The 27,670-nt window shown below is 44.3% G+C and overlaps 1 protein-coding gene across 1 annotated transcript in view; it reads right to left on the bottom strand.

Moving 5' to 3' along the window:
* Window positions 1-22,668: 22,668 nt before the first annotated feature.
* Phf6 (PHD finger protein 6) overlaps window positions 22,669-27,670 on the bottom strand; it is a 45,305-nt gene continuing 40,303 nt past the window's right edge. The window contains exons 10-11 of the mRNA XM_028887091.2: window positions 26,069-26,195; window positions 22,669-25,747 (exon numbers count right to left, since the gene is read on the bottom strand). Of these exons, the coding sequence (XP_028742924.1) occupies window positions 26,069-26,195 (127 nt within the window). The 3' untranslated portion in view covers window positions 22,669-25,747. The remainder of the gene's footprint in view (window positions 25,748-26,068; window positions 26,196-27,670) is intronic.

Raw genomic sequence — 27,670 nt, 5'->3', positions numbered from 1 at the left:
ACATACAGTTATCATAATAAATACATTTCATTTAGATTTATGTATATGAGTGTTTTGCCCGCATGTATGTATGTTTACCATGTACATGCCTATGGATGGTCATGAGCCATGAAGTGGGTGCTAGGAACTGAACCTGGGTCCTCTGTAAGGACAGCAAATGTTCTTAACTACTGAGCTATCTTTCCAGTGCCCTGAATACAAAAAGCTTTTAAATTAAAAAAAAATACAAATTTGGTTCCTTAGTCCTACTGTTACAGGAGATAGGAACATGAATCTGTAGCCTTCAGCCATACATACCAAAAGAAAATGAGACTTGGTAAGGGAAAAGATTTCTTTACAGTTTGGGCAGGAACCAGGGAGAAAAAGCTCCTGTTTCTCTCCCCCTTGCCTGCAGTACTGATACCACTTGTATAGAAGTGAAAACAGGCAGGAAATGCACACGTCTAGACTTAGCTGTGAGACAAATCATCAGAACCTTGGGGACTCTACAGAAGGGTGGCACTGGGAGGGGGGGGGCTTTCCATTCCCAGCAGGAGACTCCAGGGAAAAGTCACTATTTGTAGCATTTTGAGTGTTGTTAATGGTTCTACAAGGCACTGTGCAAATACAGAACATTTCCATTTTTGTATAGTATTTTTTTTTGTTATTGCAGTTTTTCTATTGGTTCATTTGGTTTACATAGGGTCTGACTAGGTTATACAGGCTGGCCTCAAACTCACAACCCCCCTGTACCAGCCTCCTAGGATTACGGGTATGAACGACACTTGGCTATGGTAAGTCTTGTTCAGCCTGGGCTGGAGTGGGGCTTCTAGAGGGACTGACAGAACAGTCTCAGACCCGCTAGAGGGCTGTCGCAGAAACAGCCTTCTCAGGGGAAGCTGACATTGCTATCAGCTGCCTAAAACTGACAAGATGATTTCAGAGCCTCCGGACGAGGGATTTCGAGGACTATTTTAGCTCAGAGGCAGATGGCTTCATGAATGCAGACTGCAATGTATAAAAAACAAAATATGAACAAGTCAAATGGACTAGGGGAATCTAGTGCAGATTTCTTTGAGAATCGTAATGGAAATTGTTTTATTTTTCCCCAGTGGGGATAGACAAGGTTTTTTGCTTTGCCTCCAACCCTCAGTTTTAATCCTCTCTGTCAAAGTCATTGTTGCCCACCTTTTATTTTCATGCTGTTGGGAATGAGTCCAGAACCTTGTATGGAAATTTTCATTCTTTAAGAATTCATGCCGGGCGGCGGTGGTGGCGCACGCCTTTAATCCCAGCACTCGGGAGGCAGAGCCAGGCAGATCTCTGTGAGTTCGAGGCCAGCCTGGGCTACCAAGTGAGTCCCAGGAAAGGCGCAAAGCTACACAGAGAAACCCTGTCTCGAAAACCAAAAAAAAAAAAAAAAAAAAAAAAAAAAAAAAAAAGAAAAAGAAAAGAAAGAAAAAGGAAAAAAAGAATTCATTACCAAAGGACCACTCACCAAAAACTGAAATGTCTAAACCAAAGCATGACTAGTTCCTTGGTTGGGATGTTATTACAGTTACCTGATTTGTGGGTGGGATGCTCTTAAAGAAAACCTTTATTGTTCCATTTTTGTGTCAGGATCTTGTTGTACAACTAAGGATCCTAAAACCAAAGACCCTTTTGTCTTTGGTTCCTCAGTGCCAGGTGACAGACAACATGTGCACCTGTGCACATTTTAAAAAGTACTATTTTCTGTTCACTTTTCACTTGTAAAAAGTAATTTTTTTTTTTTTTTTGGAGCTGAGGATTGAACCCAGGGCCTTGTGCTTGCTAAGCAAGCACTCTACCACTGAGCTAAATCCCCAACCCGTTTTTTTCCCCCCTGAGACAGGGTTTCTCTGTGTAGTTTTGCGCCTTTCCAGGAACTCAGTCTATAGCTCAGGCTGTCCTCGAACTCACAGAGATCCACCTGGCTCTGCCTCCCGAGTCCTGGGATTAAAGGTGTGCGCCACCACTGCCCGGCCATAAAAAGTAATTTTTAACTACATGTATTGTGTGTGTGTGTGCACATGTATGTGTGGGTACATGCGTACCATGGCCTACTTATGCAAGTCAGGGGACAATTTGCAGAAGTTGGTTCTTTCCTTCCACATGGCTCCAAACTCATGTTGTCAGACTTGGAAGCAGGCAGCGTTACTTACTCTCTGAGCTGTGTTGCTGGCCCCAAAAGTAACTCTTTGGTAAACAACCCCTCTGTAGTCCAGGCTGGTTTGGAACGAAGCAGTTTGCTAAGGCTGGCCTCAACCTTGTGGTAGTACATCTCCTTAGGCTTCTCCAGTGCTGCCATTCCAGATGGGAGCCCTTGTTGTAATTCGCTTTCCCTTGCTGTGATAAAATGCTCGGACTGAAAGCAACAGTGGAGGAAAGGGTCTCTTTGGCTTTCATTCCCATGCCACAGTTCATCATGGAGGGCAGTCAGAGCATGAACTCAAGGCAGGGACCCGCTCACTGGCATGCTCTCCTTTAGTTAGTTTGTTTTGTTTTGTTTTTTAGAAAGCTACTACTATCCTTTTCGAAACCTGTTTTTCAAAAGCTTTTTAAACATGCAGGAGTGTTTTGCCTGCATGTATGTCTGTATACCACATGTCCGTGGAGGCCAGAAGAGGGTATTGGACCCTCTAGAACTAGAGTTACAGATGGTTGTGAGCTGCCATGTGCTGAGATTAGAACCCAGGTCCTCTGGAAATGCAGCCCATACTCAACCACTGAGCCATTTCTCCATCCCCAATGCTAGTGTTCTTTGTGTTTTTGTTTTTGTTGTTGTTGTTGTTTTGAGACAGGTTTTAACTATGTATCTCTGAATGTCCTGGAACTCACTATGTAGACCAGGCTGGCTTCAAACTCAGAGATCTACCTGCCCCTCCCTTTTGAGTGCTGGGATTAAAGGTGTGCGCCACCATGCCCAGCCAATGTTACCTTTCTTATATAGGCCAGGCCCACCTGCCCAGGGATGGTGCTGCTCACAGTAAGCCGGTCCCTCCCACACCAGTCATCAGCTAAGACAGTTCCTCATAGATACAGCCACAGACCAAATGGACTGAGGCAGTTCTTCAGTTGAAGTTCTCTGCTCTCAGGTGACTCTAGGTAGTGTCAGGTTGCCATTAAAAACTAAACAGGTCATCCAACATGCCCACCTAAATTGTGTGTGTGTGTGTGTGTGTGTGTGTGTGTGTGTGTGTGTGTGTGTGTGGTTTGTTTGTTTCTTGTTTTTGTTTTTTTCAAGACAGGGTTTCTTTATGTAGCCCTGGCTGTCCTGGAACTCACTGTGTAGACCAGGCTGGCTTTAAACTCACAGAGATCCACCTGCCTCTGCCTCCTGAGTGCTGGGATTAAATGCATGTGCCACCACTGCCCAACCTAAATTGTGGTTTGAAAGAGTGTCTGACACTGTAGCCCAAGCTGGCCTGCAGCTCCCAATGAAGCCCAATCCAGTCTAGCAGTCATAGCAATCTTCCTACCTCGACCTCCCCAATACTGGGATCATAGGCATGAACCACCATGCCTGGCAAAACTCATGAAACATCTGGGGAGATGCCTGGGATGGAACCCAGGGCCTTGAAGATGCAAGGGAAGCACTCAACCACTGAGCTACAGCCCCAGCCACCAACAACGGTGGCTTAAAGAGGACATCTGGGAGAGAAAGCAGAACAGGGCCCCAAGAGAGTTCTAACAAGAAACTTCAGCCTTGTCCCAGGTCACGAGAGGGGAAAGCAGCATTAGCCCTACTGCAAAGCAGGAACCAGGGCGTGAGCCACCAAGTCCAGCTCAGATGTCGTCTCTCAGTTAACTATCTGATGGCCATCCCGGGATTGCTCCTGGTCCGGAAGTTGCTGCCGCTAAATTTCCCTCTCTTCGGACTCCCTGAAGAAGAGCTGCAGTTCGGGCTTTTAAGCTCAACTTTTTGAACAATTTTAAAAGGACAGAAAAGTAGTAAAAACACTCATTTTGTTCCTAAACACTGAATGTGTGTTTTCTAAGGACAAGGTTGTTTTATATTTTTACACCCCCAACGCCGTGTGTGTGTGTGTGTGTGTGTGTGTGTGTGTGTGTGTGTGTGTGTGTGTGTGTGTAAAAGAGAGCACACACCTTTAATCCCAGTACTTGGGAGGCAGAGGCAGGCAGAGCTCTATGAGTTCCAGGACAGCCAGGACTGTTACACAGAGAAAATCTGTCTCAAAACAACAACAACCATCAAAAGAGAACGAGACAGAGACAGAGAGCCAGAACACAAGGGAGCATGAGAGTGCATATGAGAGAGGGGGGGGAGAGAGAGGAGAGACAGAGAGACAGAGAGACAGAGGCAGAGAGAGAGACACACACAGAGAGACAGATAGACACAGAGAGAGAGAGGGAAGGAGGGAGGACATGTATGGAGATCAGAGGACAACTATGGCAGTCAGCTTTTTGCTTCCACCGTGTGGGTTTTAAGAATGAAACTCGGGTAGTCAGGCTTGGCGGCAAGCCCCCCCCCCCCCCCCCCCCCCCCCGCTGAACAATCTTGCTAACCCCAATATTTTTAATTTTTGCAGTGCTAGAGATGGAACCCGGGGCCTTTCCAAGGTAGGCAAGAGTTCTATTACTGAGCTACATTGCCAGACCAAGGATATTCTCTTACATAACTACAGAACAATGACTACAATCGAGAAATTAATACTGATACAGTGTTATTAATAGTCAGTCCATATTACGTTCAGTATATACTTCCTTAAATCCCCTTACAGGGAAAAGCTTCTTTTTTAAAAAAATTGGGGTGTAATTCAGGATTAGCATTCATTTTAGTTATCATGCCCCTTTAGTCACCTTTTACTTGAAATGGATCCTTAGCCTTTCCTTGATTTTCAAGACCTTTCAGAGTTGTTCAGGCCAGTGATTATATAGAATAATTTTCAATTTGGGATCTCTGCTATTTCTTTGTGATTTGATAAGATCTGCTTGAAATAGTGAAATAGAACAATGAAAGCTGAAAAATATTCAAATCTCTCATGATACAAATTGTGATACAGCCACAAAATTGACTATTAGGCAGCCAGTAAGAATGGTAAGAGTATATTATTTTCTCACCTGGGAAAATATTTGTGATTTCTAAGTAAAAATATTTAATAGGTATAGTAGACCATTAGTATAAGAGTTGTAGCCTTAGCTGGCCTGTAACTCACTATGTAGACCAGGCTGGCCTCAAACTCACAGAGATCCAGGAGGTTGAGAGCAAGGGAAACATAATACTACCCAGTTCTAACTGGCAACATTCAAATTTAGTCCCAGGCTTTTTGGATCATAAAACCCTTTAAAAAAGCCTTACTGTTATTGTTTCTTTACCAGGTTATTGTCTGGGTTCTTCCTTTATGGGCTGGAGGAAGAAGAGGAGGTGGTGTTTGGTTGCTAAGGGGTGTACCACAGGCAGTTCTCTGTTTTGATTGACTGGCTTAGATTATGTAATCCTTTGCTCCGAGTACGTCTGTTCCCGTGATGCATCTGATTTTAATCATATGCACACTCAATTATGCATAGGTACAGGCTGGTAAAAAGAAATTCTCCCTAAAAGTTCACTCTAGGACAGTTTACCTAACTGTGCATGTTCCTCAGAAATAGTTCAGAACAGCCCCCTGCCTGTCAATCTCACATAAATCTGGGATCATGCCTGAGTAGAAACTGACCACAAAAGGGGTGTTTTAGAAGATAGGGGGAGAGAAACTTACTCCGCTGTTTGGAGTATGGTGGACCTGCAGCCTGATGAAGGTGGGCATCTTAGGTGGTCGGGTGCATTGCTAAAGGAAGGGTGCATCAAGTTGAGGCCCAGATTGATAAGCTATCCTTATGTTCGCCTACCTCACAAGGGCTGCAGTTTTGCTTGTTGCTTGCTTTTGAGTCAGGGTTTCACAGTACAGCCCAGAATAGGCTGGAACGCACTATGTATCCCAGGCTGGCCTCAAACTCACGACAATCCTTTCTCAGCCTCCTAAATGTTGGGATTGTGGGTAGGAGCCATGTCACCTGGCATGTGCTTCATGTTTTGAGCTGTCTTGACTGTGCAGCGTTTCATAAGTAAGTCCGTTAAAACACTCCATGTCTTCTGACACCGAGCGCTTCAACCCCGGGTGGTCTCACTTCTCTCCTGCCCCCTTATCGCCTCAGTGCCTACTGTTTGCCCACCCTCATATCTGGGCACAGGTGCCTTGCCTTTGCCAGTGAGCTTCCAGCTTTGGGGTAGATTCCCATTAAATCTCTGCCAGCAAACAAGAGTGTGTGGAGTCTCAGCATTTCCAAGCTTGGTCCTACCATCTAACAGACTAGTTGGGGGTCATTTGCAAAAGCAGATTAGCTGAGTGAGGGCCAAGTGGCAGCACTTGAACCAATGGCAATAGAATTCAGAGGCAATAAGTAAGTTAAGAACTGGAAAGGGCCACTGGTTTCGGCAACAGGAACTGCAAACTTTGCTGGAGTGGGTAAGAGGAAAAAGAAGAAAGTAAAAATGTGAGGTGTGAACTTTCAAGAAAACTACACAAGCAGAAATGGAGGAAAAGGTACAATCAGACATGTGGTATACAGGAGTGAGTGGACATGGGGTATACAGGAGTGAGTGGACATGGGGTATACAGGAGTGAGTGGACATGTGGTATACAGGAGTGAGTGGACATGGGTGTACAGGTGTACAGGAGTGAGTGGAATGGGTGTACAGGAGTGAGTGGACATGGGGTACAGGAGTGAGTGGACATGGGGTGTACAGGAGTGAGTGGACATGTGGTATACAGGAGTGAGTGGACATGGGGTATACAGGAGTGAGTGGACATGGGTGGTGGAGGGTATACAGGAGTGAGTGGACATGGGGTATACAGGAGTGAGTGGACATGGGGTGTACAGGAGTGAGTGGACATGGGGTAAAGGAGTGAGGTGGACATGGGGTATACAGGAGTGAGTGGACATGGGGTGTACAGGAGTGAGTGGAATGGGGTGTACAGGAGGAGTGGCATGGGGGGGTGAGTGGACATGGGGTATACAGGAGTGAGTGGACATGGGGTGTACAGGAGTGAGTGGACATGGGGTATACAGGAGTGAGTGGACATGGGGTGTACAGGAGTGAGTGGACATGGGTGGGGAGTGATACAGGAGTGAGTTGGACATGGTGGTGATACAGGAGTGAGTGGACATGGTGGGGTGGTGACAGGAGTCGGAGTGAGGACATGGGTGTACAGGAGTGAGTGGACATGGGGTATACAGGAGTGAGTGGACATGGGGTGTACAGGAGTGAGTGGACATTGGTGTACAGGAGTGAGTGGACATTGGTGTACAGGAGTGAGTGGACATGGGGTGTACAGGAGTGAGTGGACATGGGGTGTACAGGAGTGAGTGGACATTGGTGTACAGGAGTGAGTGGACATGGGTGTACAGGAGTGAGTGGACATGGGGTGTACAGGAGTGAGTGGACATGGGTGTACAGGAGTGAGTGGACATGGGTGTACAGGAGTGAGTGGACATGGGTGTACAGGAGTGAGTGGACATGGGTGTACAGAGTGAGTGGACATGGGTGTACAGGAGTGAGTGGACATGGGGTGAGGGGGGGGGGGGGGGGGGGGTGTACAGGAGTGAGTGGACATGGGGTGTACAGGAGTGAGTGGACATGGGTGTACAGGAGTGAGTGGACATGGGGTATACAGGAGTGAGTGGACATGGTGTACAGGAGTGAGTGGACATGGTGTACAGGAGTGAGTGGACATTGGTGTACAGGAGTGAGTGGACATGGGGTGTACAGGAGTGAGTGGACATGGGGTACAGGAGTGAGTGGACATGGGGTGTACAGGGTGAGTGGTGGGGGTAGGAGTGAGTGGACATGGGTGGAGTGAGTGGACATGGGGTGTACAGGAGTGAGTGGACATTGGTGTACAGGAGTGAGTGGACATTGGTGTACAGGAGTGAGTGGACATGGGGTGTACAGGAGTGAGTGGACATGGGGTATACAGGAGTGAGTGGACATTGGTGTACAGGAGTGAGTGGACATGGGGTGTACAGGAGTGAGTGGACATGGGGTGTACAGGAGTGAGTGGACATGGGGTGTACAGGAGTGAGTGGACATGGGGTGTACAGGAGTGAGTGGACATGGGGTATACAGGAGTGAGTGGACATGGGGTGTACAGGAGTGAGTGGACATGGGGTGTACAGGAGTGAGTGGACATGGGGTACAGGAGTGAGTGGACATTGGTGTACAGGAGTGAGTGGACATGGGGTGTACAGGAGTGAGTGGACATGGGGTGTACAGGAGTGAGTGGACATGGGGTGTACAGGAGTGAGTGGACATGGGGTGTACAGGAGTGAGTGGACATTGGTGTACAGGAGTGAGTGGACATGGGGTATACAGGAGTGAGTGGACATGGGGTGTACAGGAGTGAGTGGACATTGGTGTACAGGAGTGAGTGGACATGTAAGGAGTGAGTGTACATGGTAGTAAGGAGTGAGGCATGGGGTAAGATGGTGGACATGGGGTAGGAGTGAGTGGACATGGGGTGTACAGGAAGTGAGTGGACATGGGTGTACAGGAGTGAGTGGACATGGGGTATACAGGAGTGAGTGGACATGGGGTGTGATACAGGAGTGAGTGGACATGGGGTGTACAGGAGTGAGTGGACATTGGGGTGTACAGGAGTGAGTGGACATTGGTGTACAGGAGTGAGTGGACATTGGTGTACAGGAGTGAGTGGACATTGGTGTACAGGAGTGAGTGGACATGGGGTGATACAGGAGTGAGTGGACATGGGGTGATACAGGAGTGAGTGGACATTGGGGTGATACAGGAGTGAGTGGACAATGGGGTGTACAGGAGTGAGTGGACATGGGTTACAGGAGTGAGTGGACATGGGGTATACAGGAGTGAGTGGACATGGGGTGTACAGGAGTGAAGTGGAACATGGGGTGTACAGGAGTGAGTGGACATGGGGTAACAGGAGTGAGTGGACATGGGGTGTACAGGAGTGAGTGGAAACAAGTGAGTGGTGTACAGGAGTGAGTGGACATGGGGTACAGGAGGGGACATGGGTACAGGAGTGAGTGGACATGGGGACAGGAGTGGTGGACATGGACAGGAGTGAGTGGACATGGTACAGAGTGAGTGGACAGTGGTGTACAGGAGTGAGTGGACATGGTGTAGTACAGGAGTGAGTGGACATGGGGGTGTACAGGGGAGGTGGGAGTGGGGGGACAGGGGGGACAGGGGTAACAGGAGTGAGTGGACATGGGTGTACAGGAGTGAGTGGACATGGGGGGGTGGTGAGGACGAGGAGGGGGGAGTGAGTGGACATGGGGTGTACAGGAGTGAAGTTGGACATGTGGTATACAGGAGTGAGTGGACATGGGGTGTACAGGAGTGAGTGGACATGGGGTATACAGGAGTGAGTGGACATGGGTGTACAGGAGTGAGTGGACAGGTGTGGGGGTGGAGTGACGGGAGGAGTGGAGTGGACATGGGGGTGATACAGGAGGAGTGAGTGGACATGGGGTGATACAGGAGTGAGTGGACAATCGGGGTATACAGGAGTGAAAAAAAGTAGGACATGTGATATAAACAGAGTGAGTGGACATGGGGTAAAAACATACAGGAGTGAGTGGACAAATGGGGTGTACAGGAGTGAGTGGACATTGGTGTACAGGAGTGAGTGGACATGGGTATACAGGAGTGAGTGGACATGGGGTAGTACAGGAGTGAGTGGACATGGGTATACAGGAGTGAGTGGACATGGGGTATACAGGAGTGAGTGACATGGGTACAGGAGTGAGTGGACATGGGGTATACAGGAGTGAGTGGACATGTGGAAGTATACAGGAGTGAGTGGACATGGTGGTATACAGGAGTGAGTGGACATGGGGTATACAGGAGTGAGTGGACATGGGGTATACAGGAGTGAGTGGACATGGGGTATACAGGAGTGAGTGGCATGGGGACAGGTGAGGGACATGGGTACAGGAGTGAGTGGACATTGGTGTACAGGAGTGAGTGGACATTGGTATACAGGAGTGAGTGGACATGGGGTATACAGGAGTGAGTGGACATTGGTGTACAGGAGTGAGTGGACATTGGTATACAGGAGTGAGTGGACATGGGGTATACAGGAGTGAATGGACATGTGGTATACAGGTGGACTGTAACAGGAGTGAGTGGACATTGGTGTACAGGAGTGAGTGGACATGGGGTATACAGGAGTGAGTGGACATGGGGTATACAGGAGTGAGTGGACATGGGGTATACAGGAGTGAGTGGACATGTGGTATACAGGAGTGAGTGGACATGGGGTATACAGGAGTGGACATGTGATATACAGGAGTGAGTGGACATGGGGTGTACAGGAGTGAGTGGACATTGGTATACAGGAGTGAGTGGACATTGGTATACAGGAGTGAGTGGACATGTGGTATACAGGAGTGAGTGGACATGTGATATACAGGAGTGAGTGGACATTGGTGTACAGGAGTGAGTGGACATGGGGTATACAGGAGTGAGTGGACATGGGGTAAGAAAATTAGGGGGAAGTGGAAGTGAGTCCGGCACTGTCACAAAGTAATAACCTTCACATCGAGTTGTTGGAGGAAGGCCAAGAACTGCCCCTAAAAGAGAAAAAGAACTAACATCTAATGAACAGGGGCAGAGTAGAAGGGAGGAAACTCTGTGCATGTTAATAACGTGGAATGGACAGTAGGTGTCAGCAGTGAGAACAGAGAGGATGCAGCTGGAGAGTTGCCCAGCCAATCAAGGTGTTTGCCACCAAGCTGATGAACTGAATTCCATTCCCAGTACCCTGAGTTCGAAGAAGAAGAGAACAGACTCCTGCAAGTTGTCCTTTGACCTCTGTACACATGCCATGGCACAGGCATGCCCACACATTAACACACATGTAGTAAATAGATTAGATATAGATAGATAGATAGATAGATAGATAGATAGATAGATAGATAGATACATACATACATACATACATACATACATACATACAGGCAGATAGATGGCACATGCATGCCCACACGTTAACACACACGTAATAAATTGGATGGATGCATAGATTTAAAAATAAGAGAGGACAGATCTAAAAGCCAGAGGGACGGATTCTGAGAAACTTAGGAGTAGGTCGGGGTAGAGATGAAAGCAAATAGCTAGTACTCAGGTCAGGAACATTTAGTTTGGGATTCACGCTTGAGGAGACATCACCTTGGCTAGAAATGTCCATGAGAGGAGCTGAGAGCATGGAGCTTCAGTGAGTAATGGGTATCCACGTGGAATATACAGGGGATGGTGAGAAGAGGATATGGCAGAGACTGGGACCTCAATGCTACAGTCTAAGGCAGTGTCTCCCAGAGGCACACACAAACACTAGGTAGGTTGGCATGCCTTTGTAATCTCAGCTCCAGGGAACCAAGGGAGGAGAATCTCTAGGGCTTTGCTGGCCCAGCAGCCTAGTTGAAGCTTGTTCACGAGGTAGTGCTATTAGGAGGCTGTGGAACCTTTCGGAGGTGTGGCCTAGAGGTTATTGGAGCGTGTCAGTGTATGAGATTGTGGGGTGCTGGTCTTGTCCGTATTCGTTCCTGGATGAGAGGAGCAGTTTTATGTGCTCCTGTCACGGAAGGCCTCACCAGAGACCCAAAGGAATTTGCCACTTCTCTTGCCCTGGAACTTCCAAATCTGAGAGCACAAATAACTCCTTTTTCTTTGTGTGTGTTGGGGGGAAGAGTACATGCATGCACACATGTTCATGTGTGTGCTTGTGCATGTGGAGGCCAGAGGTCAATGCTGGGTGTCTTCCTCTATCATTCTCCAGCTTGTTTCGTGAACCAGGGTCTCTCACTGAATCTGGAGCTTTACCAAGTCGACCAGACTGCCTGGCCAGCAAGCCCTGGGGATTCTCCTAGCTTGCTTCCCTAGAGCTGAGCTTCCAAGCACATGCCAAGCATAGCTAGCTTTTTATGTGGGTGCCAAGAAAAAAAATCAGATCCTCATGCCTAAACAAGCAGCACTTAACCAACTGAGCCATCTTCCAAGGCCCTCCTTGTTCTTTCCTGTGTGTGTGTGTGTGTGTGTGTGTGTGTGTGTGTGTTTACATGGTGTGTTTGTGTAGGTATTTGTGTGTATACTCACCCATGTATATGTGCAATGAGTCTAGAGATCAATCCATGTCCAGCATCTTCACTCAGTGCTTTCCACCTTATTTGAGACAGGGTTGCTGACTGAGTATACAGCTCTCGTTTCAGCTAAACTGGCTGGCCAGCAAACCCAGGGATCCTGTCTCCATGCCCCAGCGTTAGGATCATATGCACGTACTTCCATGCCTACCTTTTCCATGCACGCTGGCAGATCCAAACTTTAGTCCTTTTTCTTACACATCAGGCACTTTACCCACCGCTCTCCACAGACTCCCTCCTCCACCCCTTTTATTTCTTTAGATAAAGGGTTTTATAGCCCAGGTTGGCCTCCAACTCACTGTGTAGCTGGGGATGACTCTCACTCCTGAGTCTCGTCCATCTACCTTCCAACACTGGCAAATGCTAAGATTTCAAGCTAAGTGGCGTCTTCTAGTGGCAGAAGACTCAACAACCAGGGGACACTAGGTTAGGGGTAAGGAGAAAGGTCGGAAAAGGGGTGCCGTTGTTTTGAAGGAGTGAAAATCACAGTGAGAGTTTCCAGGACGGACTCACATGAATGAAGAAAGATGTGACGAGTTCAGGTTTTGTGTTGATCTTTCTAGGAGGCGGCCTATGAGCTCTTGGTTACACCCCCAATTCATGGACTGGAATGACCCTCATTGAAGTGTTCCAAAGTCCACAGCACAGGTGGTCTGCAGACTCATTCTCCTACCCGCCTCTTCCCAACAGAGAAAGGAAACCTCCTGAGCCTTCTTCCTAAGCAACGTGCTTGTAAAGTAAGATTGATTTTGATTTTATGTGTGCATATGCCTGCTTGTCTGTATTGTATGTGCAGCATGTGTGTGCAGGTGCCCAGTCGTCAGGAGAGTTCCAGGCGGTTCTGAGCTGCCTGGTGTGGCTTTTGGGACTGAACCCCGGCCCTCTGTAAGAGCGCCAAGTGCTTTTTAACCGCTCAGTCATCTCTTCAGCCCCCAGCAATGTGCTTTGTTTAAAAAACTAGTTCAGTTCCACGACAGTCAGGGCTAAACTGGGAAACCCTGTCTCAAAAAACTAATAAATTAGAAAAAAAATAACAAAACAAAAAAACAAAAACAAAAAACCCAACTCCTTTTGTGGCAACTTGCCGTCTCCATCAGTTACTGAACTGGAGCAGAGGATAATCTTGAACTCCTGATCCTCCTGCATGCATCTCCTCCGTGCTGGGATTATAGGCACACAGCGCCGTGCCTGGGTTTGCGAAGTGCTGGGAATGGAAGCTGAGACTTCATGCATGCTAGGCAAGCACCCTACCGACTGAGCTTTATCACTAGCTTTAAGCACAAACTGTTTTGTTCAGCATTTTCTCCTTACACGTCCAACATTCTGACTACTTCTCCCGAGTCGTTAGGATACATAGGATAGGTTGAAATGCCTAACAACAATTCTTTTAAGACACGCCTACAAAGAATGTTGTGCTTAAAATAACATTAAGCCTGGTGTAGGGATACACACCTTTAGTCTCAGCACTTGGGAGGCAAAGGCAGGCAGATCCCTGTGAGTTTGAGACCAGCTTGGTCTACATAGAAAATTCCAGGACAGCCAGGACTACATAGTGAGACTCTGTCTCAAAAAAAAAAAAAAAAAAAAAAAAAAAAAAAAGTTAGTCAGGAGGTGGTGGCACACGCCTTTAGTCTCAGCACTTGGGAGGCAGAGGCAGGCGGATCTCTGTGAGTTTGAGGCCAGCCTGGTCTACAAAGTGAGTTCCAGGAAAGGTGCAAAGCTACACAGAGAAACCCTGTCTTGAAAAACCAAAAAAAATAAAAAAAAGTTAAAATTCCAGCTTTGGGGGCCTGGGGAGATGGCTCAGTGGATAAATCACTTGCATGCAAGCACAAGAACCAACGTTTAAATCCCAGGAACCTATATAAAGCCAGGAATACATGCCTGTAATTCAAGTGTCCCAATGATGAGATCTTTAGTACAGACAAGAGAGAGACCCTTTGGAAGCTCACAGGCCAGCTATCGTGGTGTGTGCAACAGCAAACAAGGTGCAAGGTGAGGATGGACCCCCAAGGTTGTCCTCTGACCTCCATATGTTGTCTTGCATGTGGTGATATATTGTGCCCCCCCAATATACTGTGCACCCTAAGAAATTTATCTGGGGTCAGAGAACAGAACAGCCACTAGATATAGAGGCCAGAAAATGGTGGCACACACACCTTTAACCTAGCATTCCCGAGGCAGGCAGAGATCCAACTGGATCTCTGTGAGTTCAAAGCCACACTGGAAACAGCCAGGCATGGTGACACACGCCTTTAATCCCAGGAAGTGATGGCAGGAAGCAGAAAGGTATATAAGGCGTGAAAACCAGGAACTAGAGTCTGTCAAGCTTTGGCTTTTGAGCAGCAGTTCAGCTGAGATCCATTCGGTTAAGGACTCAGAGGCTCCCAGTCTGAGGAAACAGGATCAGCTGAGAAGTTAGTGAGGTGAAGTTAGCTGTGGTCTGTTCTGTTTCTCTGACCTTTCAGCGTTCACCCCAATATCTGGGTCCCGGGTTTGTTTTTATTAATAAGACCTTCTGACAATTCGTGCTACATTTGGAAAGCATATGCGCGCGCGCACACACACACACACACACACTCTCTCTGATTAGTCATTTTCTAAACCATGTGTCTCCCTTGTGTGCTTGCTTTGTATTCAAAAACACATGAAACCAGGTTCCAATGGATCATTGCTTCCAGGTGCTACTAAGTCAACAGTAAATATAGAACACAAGCTTTTGGGGCTTAAGGATCGGGAACATTTGAAAATAAGCCTTTGTATTCAATTGTCTAGCTTACCTCTAAAAGGCTGCAGGCCCAACTAAAGTTCTAAGTTACAAAAAGTGCTCTCATTAAGTCACTTTATTTTGTTGCCCCCTACTTAATTATTTAATAAACTGGTAAAGATCAACTAAATAGGAACATAATCAAAGGCTGGGTTACTAGTAAAACATCAAACCTTATTTTTGTAATGTTTCGACATTTGAAAACATTTTAAAATGTTTCACTAATGTTATAGTACCAATTAGCATAAAATGTAATGTGGGGAGTCAGCAAACATTCTGTGTTGACTCACCCTTGGCTGTGTTCATTTAGATACTTTCACGATGACTAGCCAGCATAATGGGTCCCTGTTTGAGTCTTTTTAACTAATAATTTCTTTTCAGACATGCTGACATTGCTAAATTGAAATTTCTTGAAACTGCAACATGAAAAATCATTTTTAGCAACTGAAAAAAAGCTCATTTCCTGACTAGTCTTAGACTGTATTTATGCAAAGTCCAAACAAGCAGCTGAAAAGTTAGAAGTTCAAATGATGCTTTCCTTTCTCACAAAATCGACCAGCTGTTAGACACAGTCCTAACTACAGGGATAAGAGCCATCTAACAGAAAAAAAGGCTAAGGGAGTTCTTCGATAAACTAGTATGGCCTTGCCAAGTCCATGGAACTGAGGCAATATGACCCTGAGTGGAGAAACAGGCCTGTGTGGAAACACTAGACAGTGATGCAAAATCTGTTACTCTTCAAAAATCAAGAGAAAAGGAAATGACTGACCACCAGCTAATAAAACATATAAAATAGCCAGGCGGTGGTGGCGCACGCCTTTAGTCCCAGCACTCGGGAGGCAGAGCCAGGCGGATCTCTGTGAGTTCGAGGCCAGCCTGGGCTACCAAGTGAGTCCCAGGAAAGGCGCAAAGCTACACAGAGAAACCCTGTCTCAAAAAACCAAAAAAAAAAAAAAAAAAAAAAAAAAAAAAAAAAAAAACATATAAAATGAAACAGTGTGTGTTGGGGGAAGTAGCCCAGGCTGGCCTTGAACAAGCTATTATAACTGAGGATGACCTTGAACTCCTGGTTCTCCTTGCTTCAGCCTCCCAAATGTTGAATAAAACCTTTCAATTCTTTTGTAAATGAAACACAGTGCCTGTTTTCCAAAGACAATTGATGAATCACCGAGATATAGTCTCTTTGGACTATACGGCAAAATCCAAAACCCACAAATATATTTTTGAAAAAAGAACTATAGTATGCTTTTTCACCCACTAATTTTAGCATTCCCCCTTTTTTGAGACAGGGTCTCACATTATAGTCATGGCTGACTAGAACTCACTAGGTAACCCAGGCTAGCCTCAAACTGATGACAATCCTCCTGTCTCATCCTTCCAATACCGGGATGGGATTATAGCTTTGAGCCATCACAGCTGCCTGTGTCCTTCTAAAGTGGAGAAACAGGCAAACTTATAAATGGCATGGAATTTTTGGATGGCAATTCTTATCACAACATTAAACATACTTAAGCCTACTTTTGGAAATTTAGTTTAAGACATTACTTGTCTAAAAATGTAATGATGCATGTGAGACTAGGTAGGAAAATTCTATACACTCAAATACTTAGGGCTGCGAAGAAGAATGTGAGAAACTACATGTGCTGACATTTATAATGTGTTGAAGTGAAAAAGACAAGGTACAGAATTGAGTAGCATTTTAACATTAATACTGTGATCCTAGTAATGTTAAAAGAAAACTGAGGCGGGGGAGATGGCTCAGTTGGCAAAACACTTGCTATGTGCGCAAACACGAATTCAGATCCCTCAAACCCATACAAAATGGCAGGTATGGTATACAACTCTAATCCCAGCATGAGGAGGCGGACAGGCAGATCCCTGGAGCTCTGCAGCCAGCCAGAGCCGCTGAATTGGTGAACTCCAAGTTCAGTGGAACATCCTATCTCAAAAAAAAAAAATAAGGTGGGTAACAATTGATTACATCAATATACTTGATAATCATCTCTGGCCTTCGCATGCACCTTCACTCATGTGCACATGTACACACACACACACACACACACACACACACACACACACACACGGAGGGAGGGAAGGAGTGAAGGAGGGAGGGAGGGAGAGAGGGAGGGAGGGAGAGAGGGAGGGAGAGAGAGAGAGGGAGGGAGGGACAGAGGGAGGAGGAGGGAGGGAGAGATCCTTTGAAAAAAAATGGCCCTCAAAGGGAGTAGCACTATTAGGAGGTGTGGACTTGTTGGAGGAAGTATGTCACTGTGGAGATGGGCTTTGAGGTCTCCCAGTGTCACAGATCACTTCCTGTTACCTGTGAATCAAGATATAGGAATCTCAGGTCCTTCTCCTGCACCACGTCTGTCTGCATGTCATCATGTCCCACCATGATAATAATAGACTAAACTTCTGAAAATGTAAGCCAGCCCCAATTAAATGTTTTTCCTTTGTTAGAGTTGGCAGTCATGGTGTCTCTTCACAGTAACAGAAACTGAGAGAGAGAGAGAGAGAGAGAGAGGGAGAGAGAGAGAGAGACTGACTTGTATATGTATAAAAACATGTACAAGGAGTGCAATAATTTTGGGGACTAGGATGAGGAGAAAGGGGAGATTTCACATTCTGCTTCATATACCTTTCTGTATTTTAAATCTGTATCATGACCACATATTAGGTTTGTTTGTTGTTGTTGTTGGTGGTGGTGGTGGTGGTGGTGGTGGGTGTGAAAAAGAGAGAGAGGGTCTCATGGAGAGAAAGGTGGTCTCATGGAGAGAGCGAGGTGGTCTCATGGGGAGAGAGAGAGGCGGGGGTCTCATGTAGCCCACATTGTTCCCAAGCACACTCGAAAGCCGAGGATACTCTTGAAACCCTGTCATCCTCCACAGTCTCCTGGGGACTGGGCCTGTGGGCAAGTGCTAGGGATTACACTCATGTGACACCATTCCCAGCTTCAGTTTTGTAAAATGCCGAGGGAAAACTCAGACAGCATAAAAAAAAATTGAAGTGTGTTAATTCACTCAGAGCTAAGGTTCAGAGATCATTTCAGAAGAGCGGGTGGGAAGATCTAAGAGCCAGAGGATCAGGGAGTTTGCTATTCGAGTGTGTCTTCTAGTAATGTCAGAATCTATACTCACAGTCTCATCAACACAAAACATCAGCTGAACAAGGACAACAACAACAGACATGTTAACATGGATGCCTCAACTCTACATAAAGAACCATCGACAACTGAGCAAAGCTGAGAGCAAGAGCAGGGAAGAGCACAGCAGCTGGTTATCCAATCCAAGGGGTCAGCCTGGAAACACACGTACGGGTAATGTCATACAGACCGAGCAGGTTCTGTTTAGGAGGATGTATGTATATCTACACTCATATGCATGTAACAACAACTAATGAAAACAGAGGCAACAATTAAAGAAAAAGAGGAATTTGAAAGGGAGCAAGGAGGGGTTATATAGGTAGGAAAGGGGGAAATGATGTAATTATTATTATAATCTAAAAACAATAATTTAAAAACATAAGTGTAATTCATAACTTCAGTGTATTTGTAAGGCCATACAACCACCAATCATTATCTTCTTTCAGATACTCTTCACTGCTAAAAGATAACCCTACACCTATTAACAGTCCCTCACTCACCCACCTCTGTAGCCACTGGCAACCAATAATCTGCCTTTTATCTTTGTCTTTCTGAGCACTTGAGAGAAATCGAGTCCTACCATTTGTTACATATTGTATTTAGTGTCTCCCTTTTTTTTTTTTTACACAAGATTTCTGTGTATCCCTGACTGTCCTGAAACTCACTCTGTAGAGCAGGCTGGCCTTGAACTCACAGAAATCCACTTGCCTTATGGCCGGGTGGTGGTGGCAGCGTTGGCAGCAGCGGTGGCACACGCCTTTAATCCCAGCACTTGGGAGGCAGAGCCAGGTGGATCTCTGTGAGTTCAAGGCCAGCCTGATCTACAGAGCGAGATCCAGGACAGACACCAAAACTACACAGAGAAACCCTGTCTCCCGGAAAACAAACAAACAAACAAAACCAAAAAGAAAGAAATCCAACTGCCTCTGCCTCTCAAGTGCTGGGATTAAAGGTGTGTTCCACCACAGCCCGTTTGTATCTGGCTTCTTTTAGCATGCCTTCATGGTTCATTACCACTAAGCATACATCAAGAATTTGCACCATTTTAAGGCTACAGATTACTTTGTTTTTAATTACATGTGTGTACATGTGCGCATGTGTTTGTGGGTGCCTGCAGAGGCCATCCGATCCCCTGGAGGTGGATTTACAGGTTGTGAGCCATATGATGTGGGTTCTCAGAACTGATCCCAGCCCCTCTGCAAGCCACCTCTCCAAACCCTCGATTACTTTTTAAAAATTGTGTCTGTGTGGGTATGTGCATGTGTGGATGCAAGTGTTAGCACATTTGGGCATCTGCGCTGGCCCGTCCTTAGGGTCCTGACAGGATAGACCTCAGCTGCAGCCACTAAGAGCGCCCCCGTGTGCATTCACGGTTCCTTATAAAAGGCGGGCCTTGTACACCTCCCGTCTCTTTCTCTTCCTCTGCTCTCATCCCCAGGGACTGGTCTCTGCCCCTTCACTCCCCTTCCCTCAATAAACTGCCTACGTGAGCCCTGTGGTATGGTGTGACTCCTTCCCGCCGTTTTTAAAATACAGCAGCAAGTGCCTGAGGAGTCCAGAAGGGGTAGAATTCCTTGGAGCTGGACTTAACGAGTGGCTGTCAGCTGCCTAACATGGGTGCTGGAAACTGCACTTGAGTCCTCTGCAAGGGCAGCAAGCATTCATTCCTGAGCCATCTCTCCAGCTCCTACCAATCACTTTATAAAAGATTGATTTCTTCCGGATGGTGGTGGTGCACTCAGGAGGCAGAGGCAGGCAGACCTCTGTGCGTTCGAGGCCAGTCTGGTCTACAAATCAAGTTCCAAGACAGCCAGGCCTGTTACACAGAGAAATCCTGTCTGGAAAAACAAACCAACAACAAAGATTTATATCTACTTTTAATTATATGCATGTGTGTGCATCTATAGATGGGTGTGTTTGCATGAGTGTGGGTGCCCAAGGAGCCCAGGTGTTGGGTCCCCTAGAACTAGAAATAGAGGTGTGTTATCTGCTCGATGTATAAATTCAACTGCTGAGCCATCTTTCCAGCCTTTAGATTACTTTTATAAATAATAAAAAAAAAATCCTTAAGTGGTTCTGATTTCTAAAATATGCAGAAACACTTCCCCCTTCTGTACAAATCACTTTATAGAGTCCCAAAGAGAACAGAAACCCAGCATCCATGTTACAACACTTTCTGCCTGGATATTCCTAGCACTCTTGGTATCTTGTAAGAGGTCTTGTTTCCAAGATTAGCTCCCACACTCCAGTTCTCTTTTTCTTTCTCTCAAGACAGGTTCCAGTGGGCTTCCCTAACAGTCCTTTCATTTTCATATCACTTTATTCAAGGATTATCATTCATACAATACACCTAGTTAAGACCTTGACCATCTGGCTCTTACTTTCCCTATCTTCCCACTAGCATCAGAAAAGAAACACAGCGCAGATACAGGCAAAGGCCTAATTTGGAAGTTTGTGATCTGTTCTCTTCGGAGACAAAGTTTTGTGTAGCCCAGGCTAGTTTTGAACTTGCTAGATAGATGAGGGTGGTCTTAAACTCCTACTCCCCCAAGTGCTGGAATCTCAACCGGTATTGGACTGGGTCTCAACCGGTAGTTCAAGTTGGCTCTAAAATGTGTGATCCTCCTGCCTCTGCCTCCTGAGTGCTGGGGTTATGGTTATGAGCAACTTTGTCCCTGTCTCTCCCTCTCTATAGGAGGTTATATCTCACTATGTAGCTCTGCAGCCCAGGCTGGCCTTGAACTCACAGAGGTCCACTTGTCTCTGCCTCCCAATTACTGAGATTGAAAGCATGCACCACCATGCCTGGCTGTCTTTTCACAAGAAGTCAGGTCTGATTGGCTTCACCGCACTGACCACATGGACATGTCTCCCATAGTAACATTTTCAAATGTAACTTTCCAAGTAATGGTTACTTGATATTTTTCATCAATATAGTCAATCATAAATTTTGTTGTATACTGTGAACGTCCACTGGAATCCTCATGCAAACAAGGTGAAGTTAGTTGACAGAGAAACTAGCGCTTTGCCTTCACAGCTGAAGACAACATACAAATGGGAGGTTTTGTTTGGATATCTTTCAAAGGTAGGCCTGGGGCTTGGTTGGTTAGTTTGTTGCGTTTGCAGAGGACAAGTTTGGTCCCCAACACATATGTCAGATGGCTCATATCTGTAACACCAGCTCCAGGGGATCTGACAACCTCTTCTGGCCTTCTTGAGAACTGAAACGAATGAACACACACACACACACACACACACACACACACACACAACCTCTTCTGGCCTTGAGAACTGAAACGAATGAACACACACACACACACACAACCTCTTCTGGCCTTCTTGAGAACTGAAACGAATGAACACACACACACACACACACACACACAACCTCTTCTGCTGAGAATGAAACAATGAACACAACACACACACACACACACAAAACCTCTTCTGGCCTTCTTGAGAACTGAAACGAATGAAAACACACACACACACACACACACACACACACACACACACACACACACACTCCTTTTTCAAAAAGATGGACCTGGTAGGTAAACTAGGCATGGCTGTGCACTTGGGAGGTGGAGGCAGAAGAATCGGGAGATCAAGGTCATCCTTAACAATATAGCTTGTGCTGTATGATACCTTATCTCTCAATAATTACATGGATGGCACATTCATTTAATTTTCCTAGGAAATAGTGGTAGGGCTTTGGTATGATCTTTAGTAATTGCTAGGGACTGCAGATGGAAACAATAAGGCAGCTGTCAACAGTTGTAATTAGCAAAGAAAACCATGTAACTCTTCATTTCCATATTTTATTATAGTCATTCAGATGGGACTTAATCATGGATTTTAAATACATATATACACATATGTGCCAAGCTCCAGTAGGTAGCATTTGTAGGAAAGCATACTATTGTATGTTCCAGCAATTCATCCATAAGAATGCAGAGTTAGAAACTATGTATGAGAAACATACAGTCCATGAATTGAAACTTTGATTTCTGACCTGGGTAGTATCAAGCTCAACACACGAGCAAAGAAAGTTCCAGCCGCACGCAGGTGGAATAGCTGAATGACCTGTTACCTGTCAGATAATCTCTAACTAGGCATTTTGATGTGTTCATTTGCAGAATTACACACTGACTTGGTGGCAGTCGACTTGATTTAAGCATTGGGGATCTGAACTATGTGTTAGAAGGAGCAAGACACAATGCAATGCTACTGTCTTTAAAAGGTTGCTGCTCCTCTGCAGGATGACATCTTTCTATTGTGAAACTCTGGACTGACCACATTCATTTTTGTTTAACCACACTCATCTAGTCCCACTGCTTTTTGAGGTTATGTACTTTGTTTTGTCCTATTAGGGGACTGAACGCAGGGCCAAGTGTATGCTGGTCAACCCCTACCACTGAACTACCTCTCGAGCCCTCCTTCCACATTTGTTTATCTTCAAGCTATTGAACATACTAGATATTTGTATTTCACCCTGAAGTAAAGCAAGAGTGCAAGGAACACAGCACTACCGCTGTTACCAAGCAACCCTGGACACACACTTTTACAAAACGACACGCAGAACTGAAATTCAGAACTCATTTATTGAACGAATAGTATATGCAAGAATACCAATAAAAGGAAACTAATACTACAAACTACAATTCTGAAAAATAAAACCAATAACAGGAACAAAATATACATAACATGTGAGGAATGTTTGATTTTTGACCCATGATGCATTCCTTATCTTTACAATTAACTTAAATGTCTGTTAAAACAAAACTGTGCCTTGGTCTAACTTCAGTGCTTTTTCAAAAAGCAACAACATTCTACAACACTTTTGCTTTGAAAGATTTGAGATTCACACATTTGTTCAAGTACACAGACTCAATTCAATAGCAGATCCATAGGTCACATTACTCTGTTAGTATCTTGAGTAGTGTATACTGCACAAGTACCACCTCAAGTTTGAAACTGCTGATCCTTGAAATGAAATTGACTTCGGGTGTGGGTTTTAAGCAATGAGATGAAAGTAACCCCCCTCCCACCCCAGGAACTCGTTAAAGTAGAGAAACTCAAGTCTACCCTTCTACTCTAAAGAACATCTCCTACTAACGCTTCTGGTAAGGCAATAAATGCTCCAGAATAATCTTCAATATACGCTTGCAAAGGTTACACGTTTTAATATTAATAATGACAAAAAAGAATAAAACAAAGAAAGAAAAACAAGAAAAAAAGACGCATCAAAATTGCAGGCTAAAATACGCATTAGACAGCAATGGCAGTATTTTTGGAAATGATGTAAATGCCATATATTTACCAAATAATGTCATGCTTATTAAAACTACAGTTAAGGACTTAAGAGATGTACAGTTAATACACTGCTGAGGTCCATTTATCTAAATATTAATACCACAATGTAAATTACTAGCCAGGTGATGAAGATGCTACTTGGGAACATAAGTACTGTACAATTTTTACATTGTAAGGCACTTTTACTCAGCATAGAATGCGAACAGAACAAAGAATCAAAATATTGGAGGTTTACACCCAAACATGAGTTTTTAATGTGACTTCAGTTTTAAATGAAGGTTATTTAGCCAATCACACCACAGTGAGAAAAACAGGTAGTCAACCATTTATCTAAGCAACCAAAAGGTAAAGTGCTTTTCTGGTTGCTAGTGGCAGAGAAAGGGCTGAAGAAACCCATACAAAGTCATACATTTACTACACAGCAAATCCATCAACTGACAGCTATAGTATTTGAAGTTCTTTATATAATTATTGACTGGCCAGAATTACCCCTGGCACCTTCCATTTTTCTTAAAAAAATCATTACAGTAGTTGTCCAAAAATGAAGGAGCTCTATTTCTCCATGGGTAAGTTCTATGGCACACAATGTAAAAATTACCTAGACACAGTGATTTAAAGATTTAAAAAATAATGTTTTCAAGCTGTTATAAGGAAATAAAGTACAGATCCTTTGGAAAAAGTCACATCGCTTGGTAAACAAACTGAGATCTGTCCTTGCACTTCAAGTCATGATGAACCTTGAAAATTAATCACATACACATCATGGCATATTAAGAGCGAAAGAAGACGTACAAGGCAATCCACTACTAAAGCTAGTTTCCTTCTAAAATAACAGTAAAAGATGGTTAAAATAAAGCAAGCATTGAGTCCCTTGATTTAAGTGAATGTGTAAATACACACTTTAACAAACATGATCTTAAGGGACTAGCAGTTTAAAAATTCAGTCAATAAGCACAGTGTAATTTTCCACCTGTTACATTTAAAAATGCTGTCTAACCAGCTGCAGAATAGATCAATGTACAGTCAAGTTAGTATGCTGTTTATTTGCAAATCTGATTCATTGTGGTAGGTTAATTAATAATTCAGAACTCAGAATCCCTACCTTTCATACTGAGGTGCTACGGTAATATTAGGCAGACCATAACTAATTTTTTTGGTTTTGCCATAAAGAAATATATAAATGTGCTTCAGCAGGTAAGTGGAAGAGTGCCACTAGCGAGAGACGCCAGTGGAAATCCTTTCTAAAAATCTGGTGATTAAGAAAACACTTCCGAGCCCTAGAGGAAAGCAGGGCACAAAAGCCTATTCAATACATAAGCAAACCAATGACTGAAAGCATTAAATAAAGTTTCTAAAATAGTGGTCACAAAATCAAAAATAAATACTGTTTTACTCAAAGACTTTTTTTTCTTTTTTCTTTCTTTCTTTTTTTTCTTTTCTTTTTTCTTTTTTTTCCTTTTTTCTTTTTTTTTTTTACTTTGTTAGCACATAAGACCTCTGATATACTTTGGGCCAGTATGTGAAGTGTTCCACACCACAGGGCACTTGAGAGGAACTGATTTTAGACATAGTGTCCAACGTCCTTAGTGCGTTGGTAACCTCTTTAATCTCAAAGAGATTTAATCTGCTGCTGCCAAGCTTTATTTTGATCTTGATAGGATCCCATTATTTTGCCAAAAGCTCTCTGTACAGGACAGAAAGGTGTACTATCGAGAGAATTTTGGCAGATGCAATGGCGCTCAGAGCTTATCATCACCAGCTGCCCAGAGTCCATGCTGGTCAGTGAGAACAACTTTAAAAAGGACCATAGGAAGGCTGCAGCACGCTTCTCGGAAAAAACGGTTAACATGTGCTGTCGAAGCCAAGATAAAAAGAAGGTTCTCTTCATTTGTAGTTTCCATTGCTTGAGTGTGAAAAAAGTTCACAAATTACCAGGTGTTGCCACCAGAGACATGTTTGCATGGTGAACTTTCTTCCGGTTTCTTTTGAACATGGATCCACTACAAACTTAAAACACTCTAAAGCGTAGAACTTTGTTCAGTTCAGAAATACAGTTTACACCATTCAGTGTCTGCTTTAATTGCTGACAGTATACACAGGGTTAATAGTGTTTTGATTGCTTCCCAGAAACTGCAAACTACAGCTACATAATATCAATATGTCAAATTCGGCCATCTAGTGAAGGCTCAGAAAACAAACAAGGTGTTTTTAGGCAGTTCAATGAAGGATCTAAGAGTTGGGCAGTAAAAAGTTACAAACCCTTTTTTATTTTAGAAAAGAGTGAAAAAAAAGCATAGGAGTTATAGATGTCTTATTCTCAGTTCTCTAACTCTCTCTGTCCCACGAACCTGTTTAAAAGATGAGAAAACATGTAAAATATGATGTTTAAGGCAATATAATCAACATAACATTATTGAGAAATAGGGGTATCTTATTGATTCCACATTCTGACTATATTTACTGATAAAGTAGACAGCTTGTTTTTATGGTTCTAAAACTGACCAACTAAAGAAAAGAACAAACAAGTGTGCAGGCCTATACAATCCTCAGCATTCTGGCAGCACCCTTATAATTCAATAGCATAGGATAAAATGCTTGCTGCACATCGTCTTTCTGTTTCAGTGTATGTGGTATTCTAACAACACAGTTCATCAAATCAACTGCCATACCTAGTTTCCATTGAGCTGCTGCTGGCTTAGCTGCTGATCGATCGCTATTCTTCCCCGGCTTTTGCTCTCTCGTTCCTCATCTTCTTCATCTCGCTCATCATTTCCACTATGATTTTTACAATACAGTCTACAATGATGAAAGACAGACATCTCAAAATTCTTTGTCTAATGCAGATGAGAATATAATTAAATCACCATTAGCAGAGGTTGGTTCCCTTATAATATATAGGTTTCCTCATTCACACTTAGTACCATGAGATACATCATCTGGCAAAAGGCACCCGAGGAGAAGCCCACATGGTGGAAGGAGACAGTGGCCTCCCAAAAGTTGTCCTCGGATCTCCACGTGTACACCATGCCACACATGTGCCTCCAACAAATAAATAAAACAAATGGAACAAATTTCTTTAAAAAACAAAGTTTTATAGACAGGAGGGCTATTCGAGTTCGAGGCCAACATGGGCTCCAGAGTAACAACACCCTGTCTTAAAACAATCCAAAACAAAATCCAAAAATCAACTTTCATGTAAACAAATGAACTAACCAAATACTACAGATTTATTTCAGTCACATAATTTACAATCACATTTTAAGAAATATAGCTTTAAAAAATATTTACTTTGTATTTTTCTTTGTGTATATGTGCATTCAGAATCCAGAAAAGGACACTGGATCCCTTCCCTCAAAGAGCAAAAAGTGCTCTTAACCACTAAGCCATCTCTCTGGTCAAAGAATGTATTAAAGGTGCTTGCTGCCAACTCCAATAGCCTGTGTTTAATCCCCAGGACCCACATGGTAAAGAATACAAAAGAACACACACACACACACACACACACACACACACACACACACACACACACACACACGCGGGAGGAGGGAGAGATCTATTCTCTATACCCTGTTACTTTCTGCTTGTATTTTATGACACAGCCTTCCTCAAGCTCATCGAGTACCTTTGCATCCCAAGCTTCCTTGCCTTCCCCAGATTATCCTTAGCAGCTCTTTTCCCGGCACTGTACTTGGCGGTGTCTCCTTACCTACACCGGCCTTTCAGATTTCTTTTCATTTCCTAACACTGACCTTTTTAAGTTGGGATTGGAACAGACAGCTTCTCAGCTGCACCAAACTGGATTTGTCTACTACCATTTTATTTGGTTATCTCTCACTCCATTTCATACAAACCAGGAATAAAATCTGAGTTTGGTCAGCTTTAGGTCCAGCTTTAGTCTATCAATCACGATGCTCTATAACTGATCCTATCCACTTTTAGAGTCATGTGATTTTCAACTGCCCCTTATCAATAATGCTATAATTAAATCATGATTAAGGCAGCAGTGATCAAGGCAGAGTTAGTCTTTGTATATGTAGGTTCCCCTTTAAAAACAAGCAAGTGGTTGCTGGAGTGATTTTTTTTTTTAATGTCGTGCTGTTCCAGCAAATATTGATTTGGGCAGATACATTGTCTATTTGAAATTCATGAAGTTTTTAAGAGAAATAATGTAGGTGGATTTTGATAATTAGCTGTGGAAGGATAAATGCAAGTTCAAGGCCTGACTAGGGAACCTAGTGAGACCTTGGCAAAAAGAAAAAAAAAAGAAAGAG

The sequence above is a fragment of the Peromyscus leucopus genome, chromosome X, assembly GCF_004664715.2.
Source record: "Peromyscus leucopus breed LL Stock chromosome X, UCI_PerLeu_2.1, whole genome shotgun sequence".
In the NCBI taxonomy this organism is placed as follows: Eukaryota; Metazoa; Chordata; class Mammalia; order Rodentia; family Cricetidae; genus Peromyscus; species Peromyscus leucopus.
This window is presented reverse-complemented; position numbering and strand designations above follow the sequence as displayed.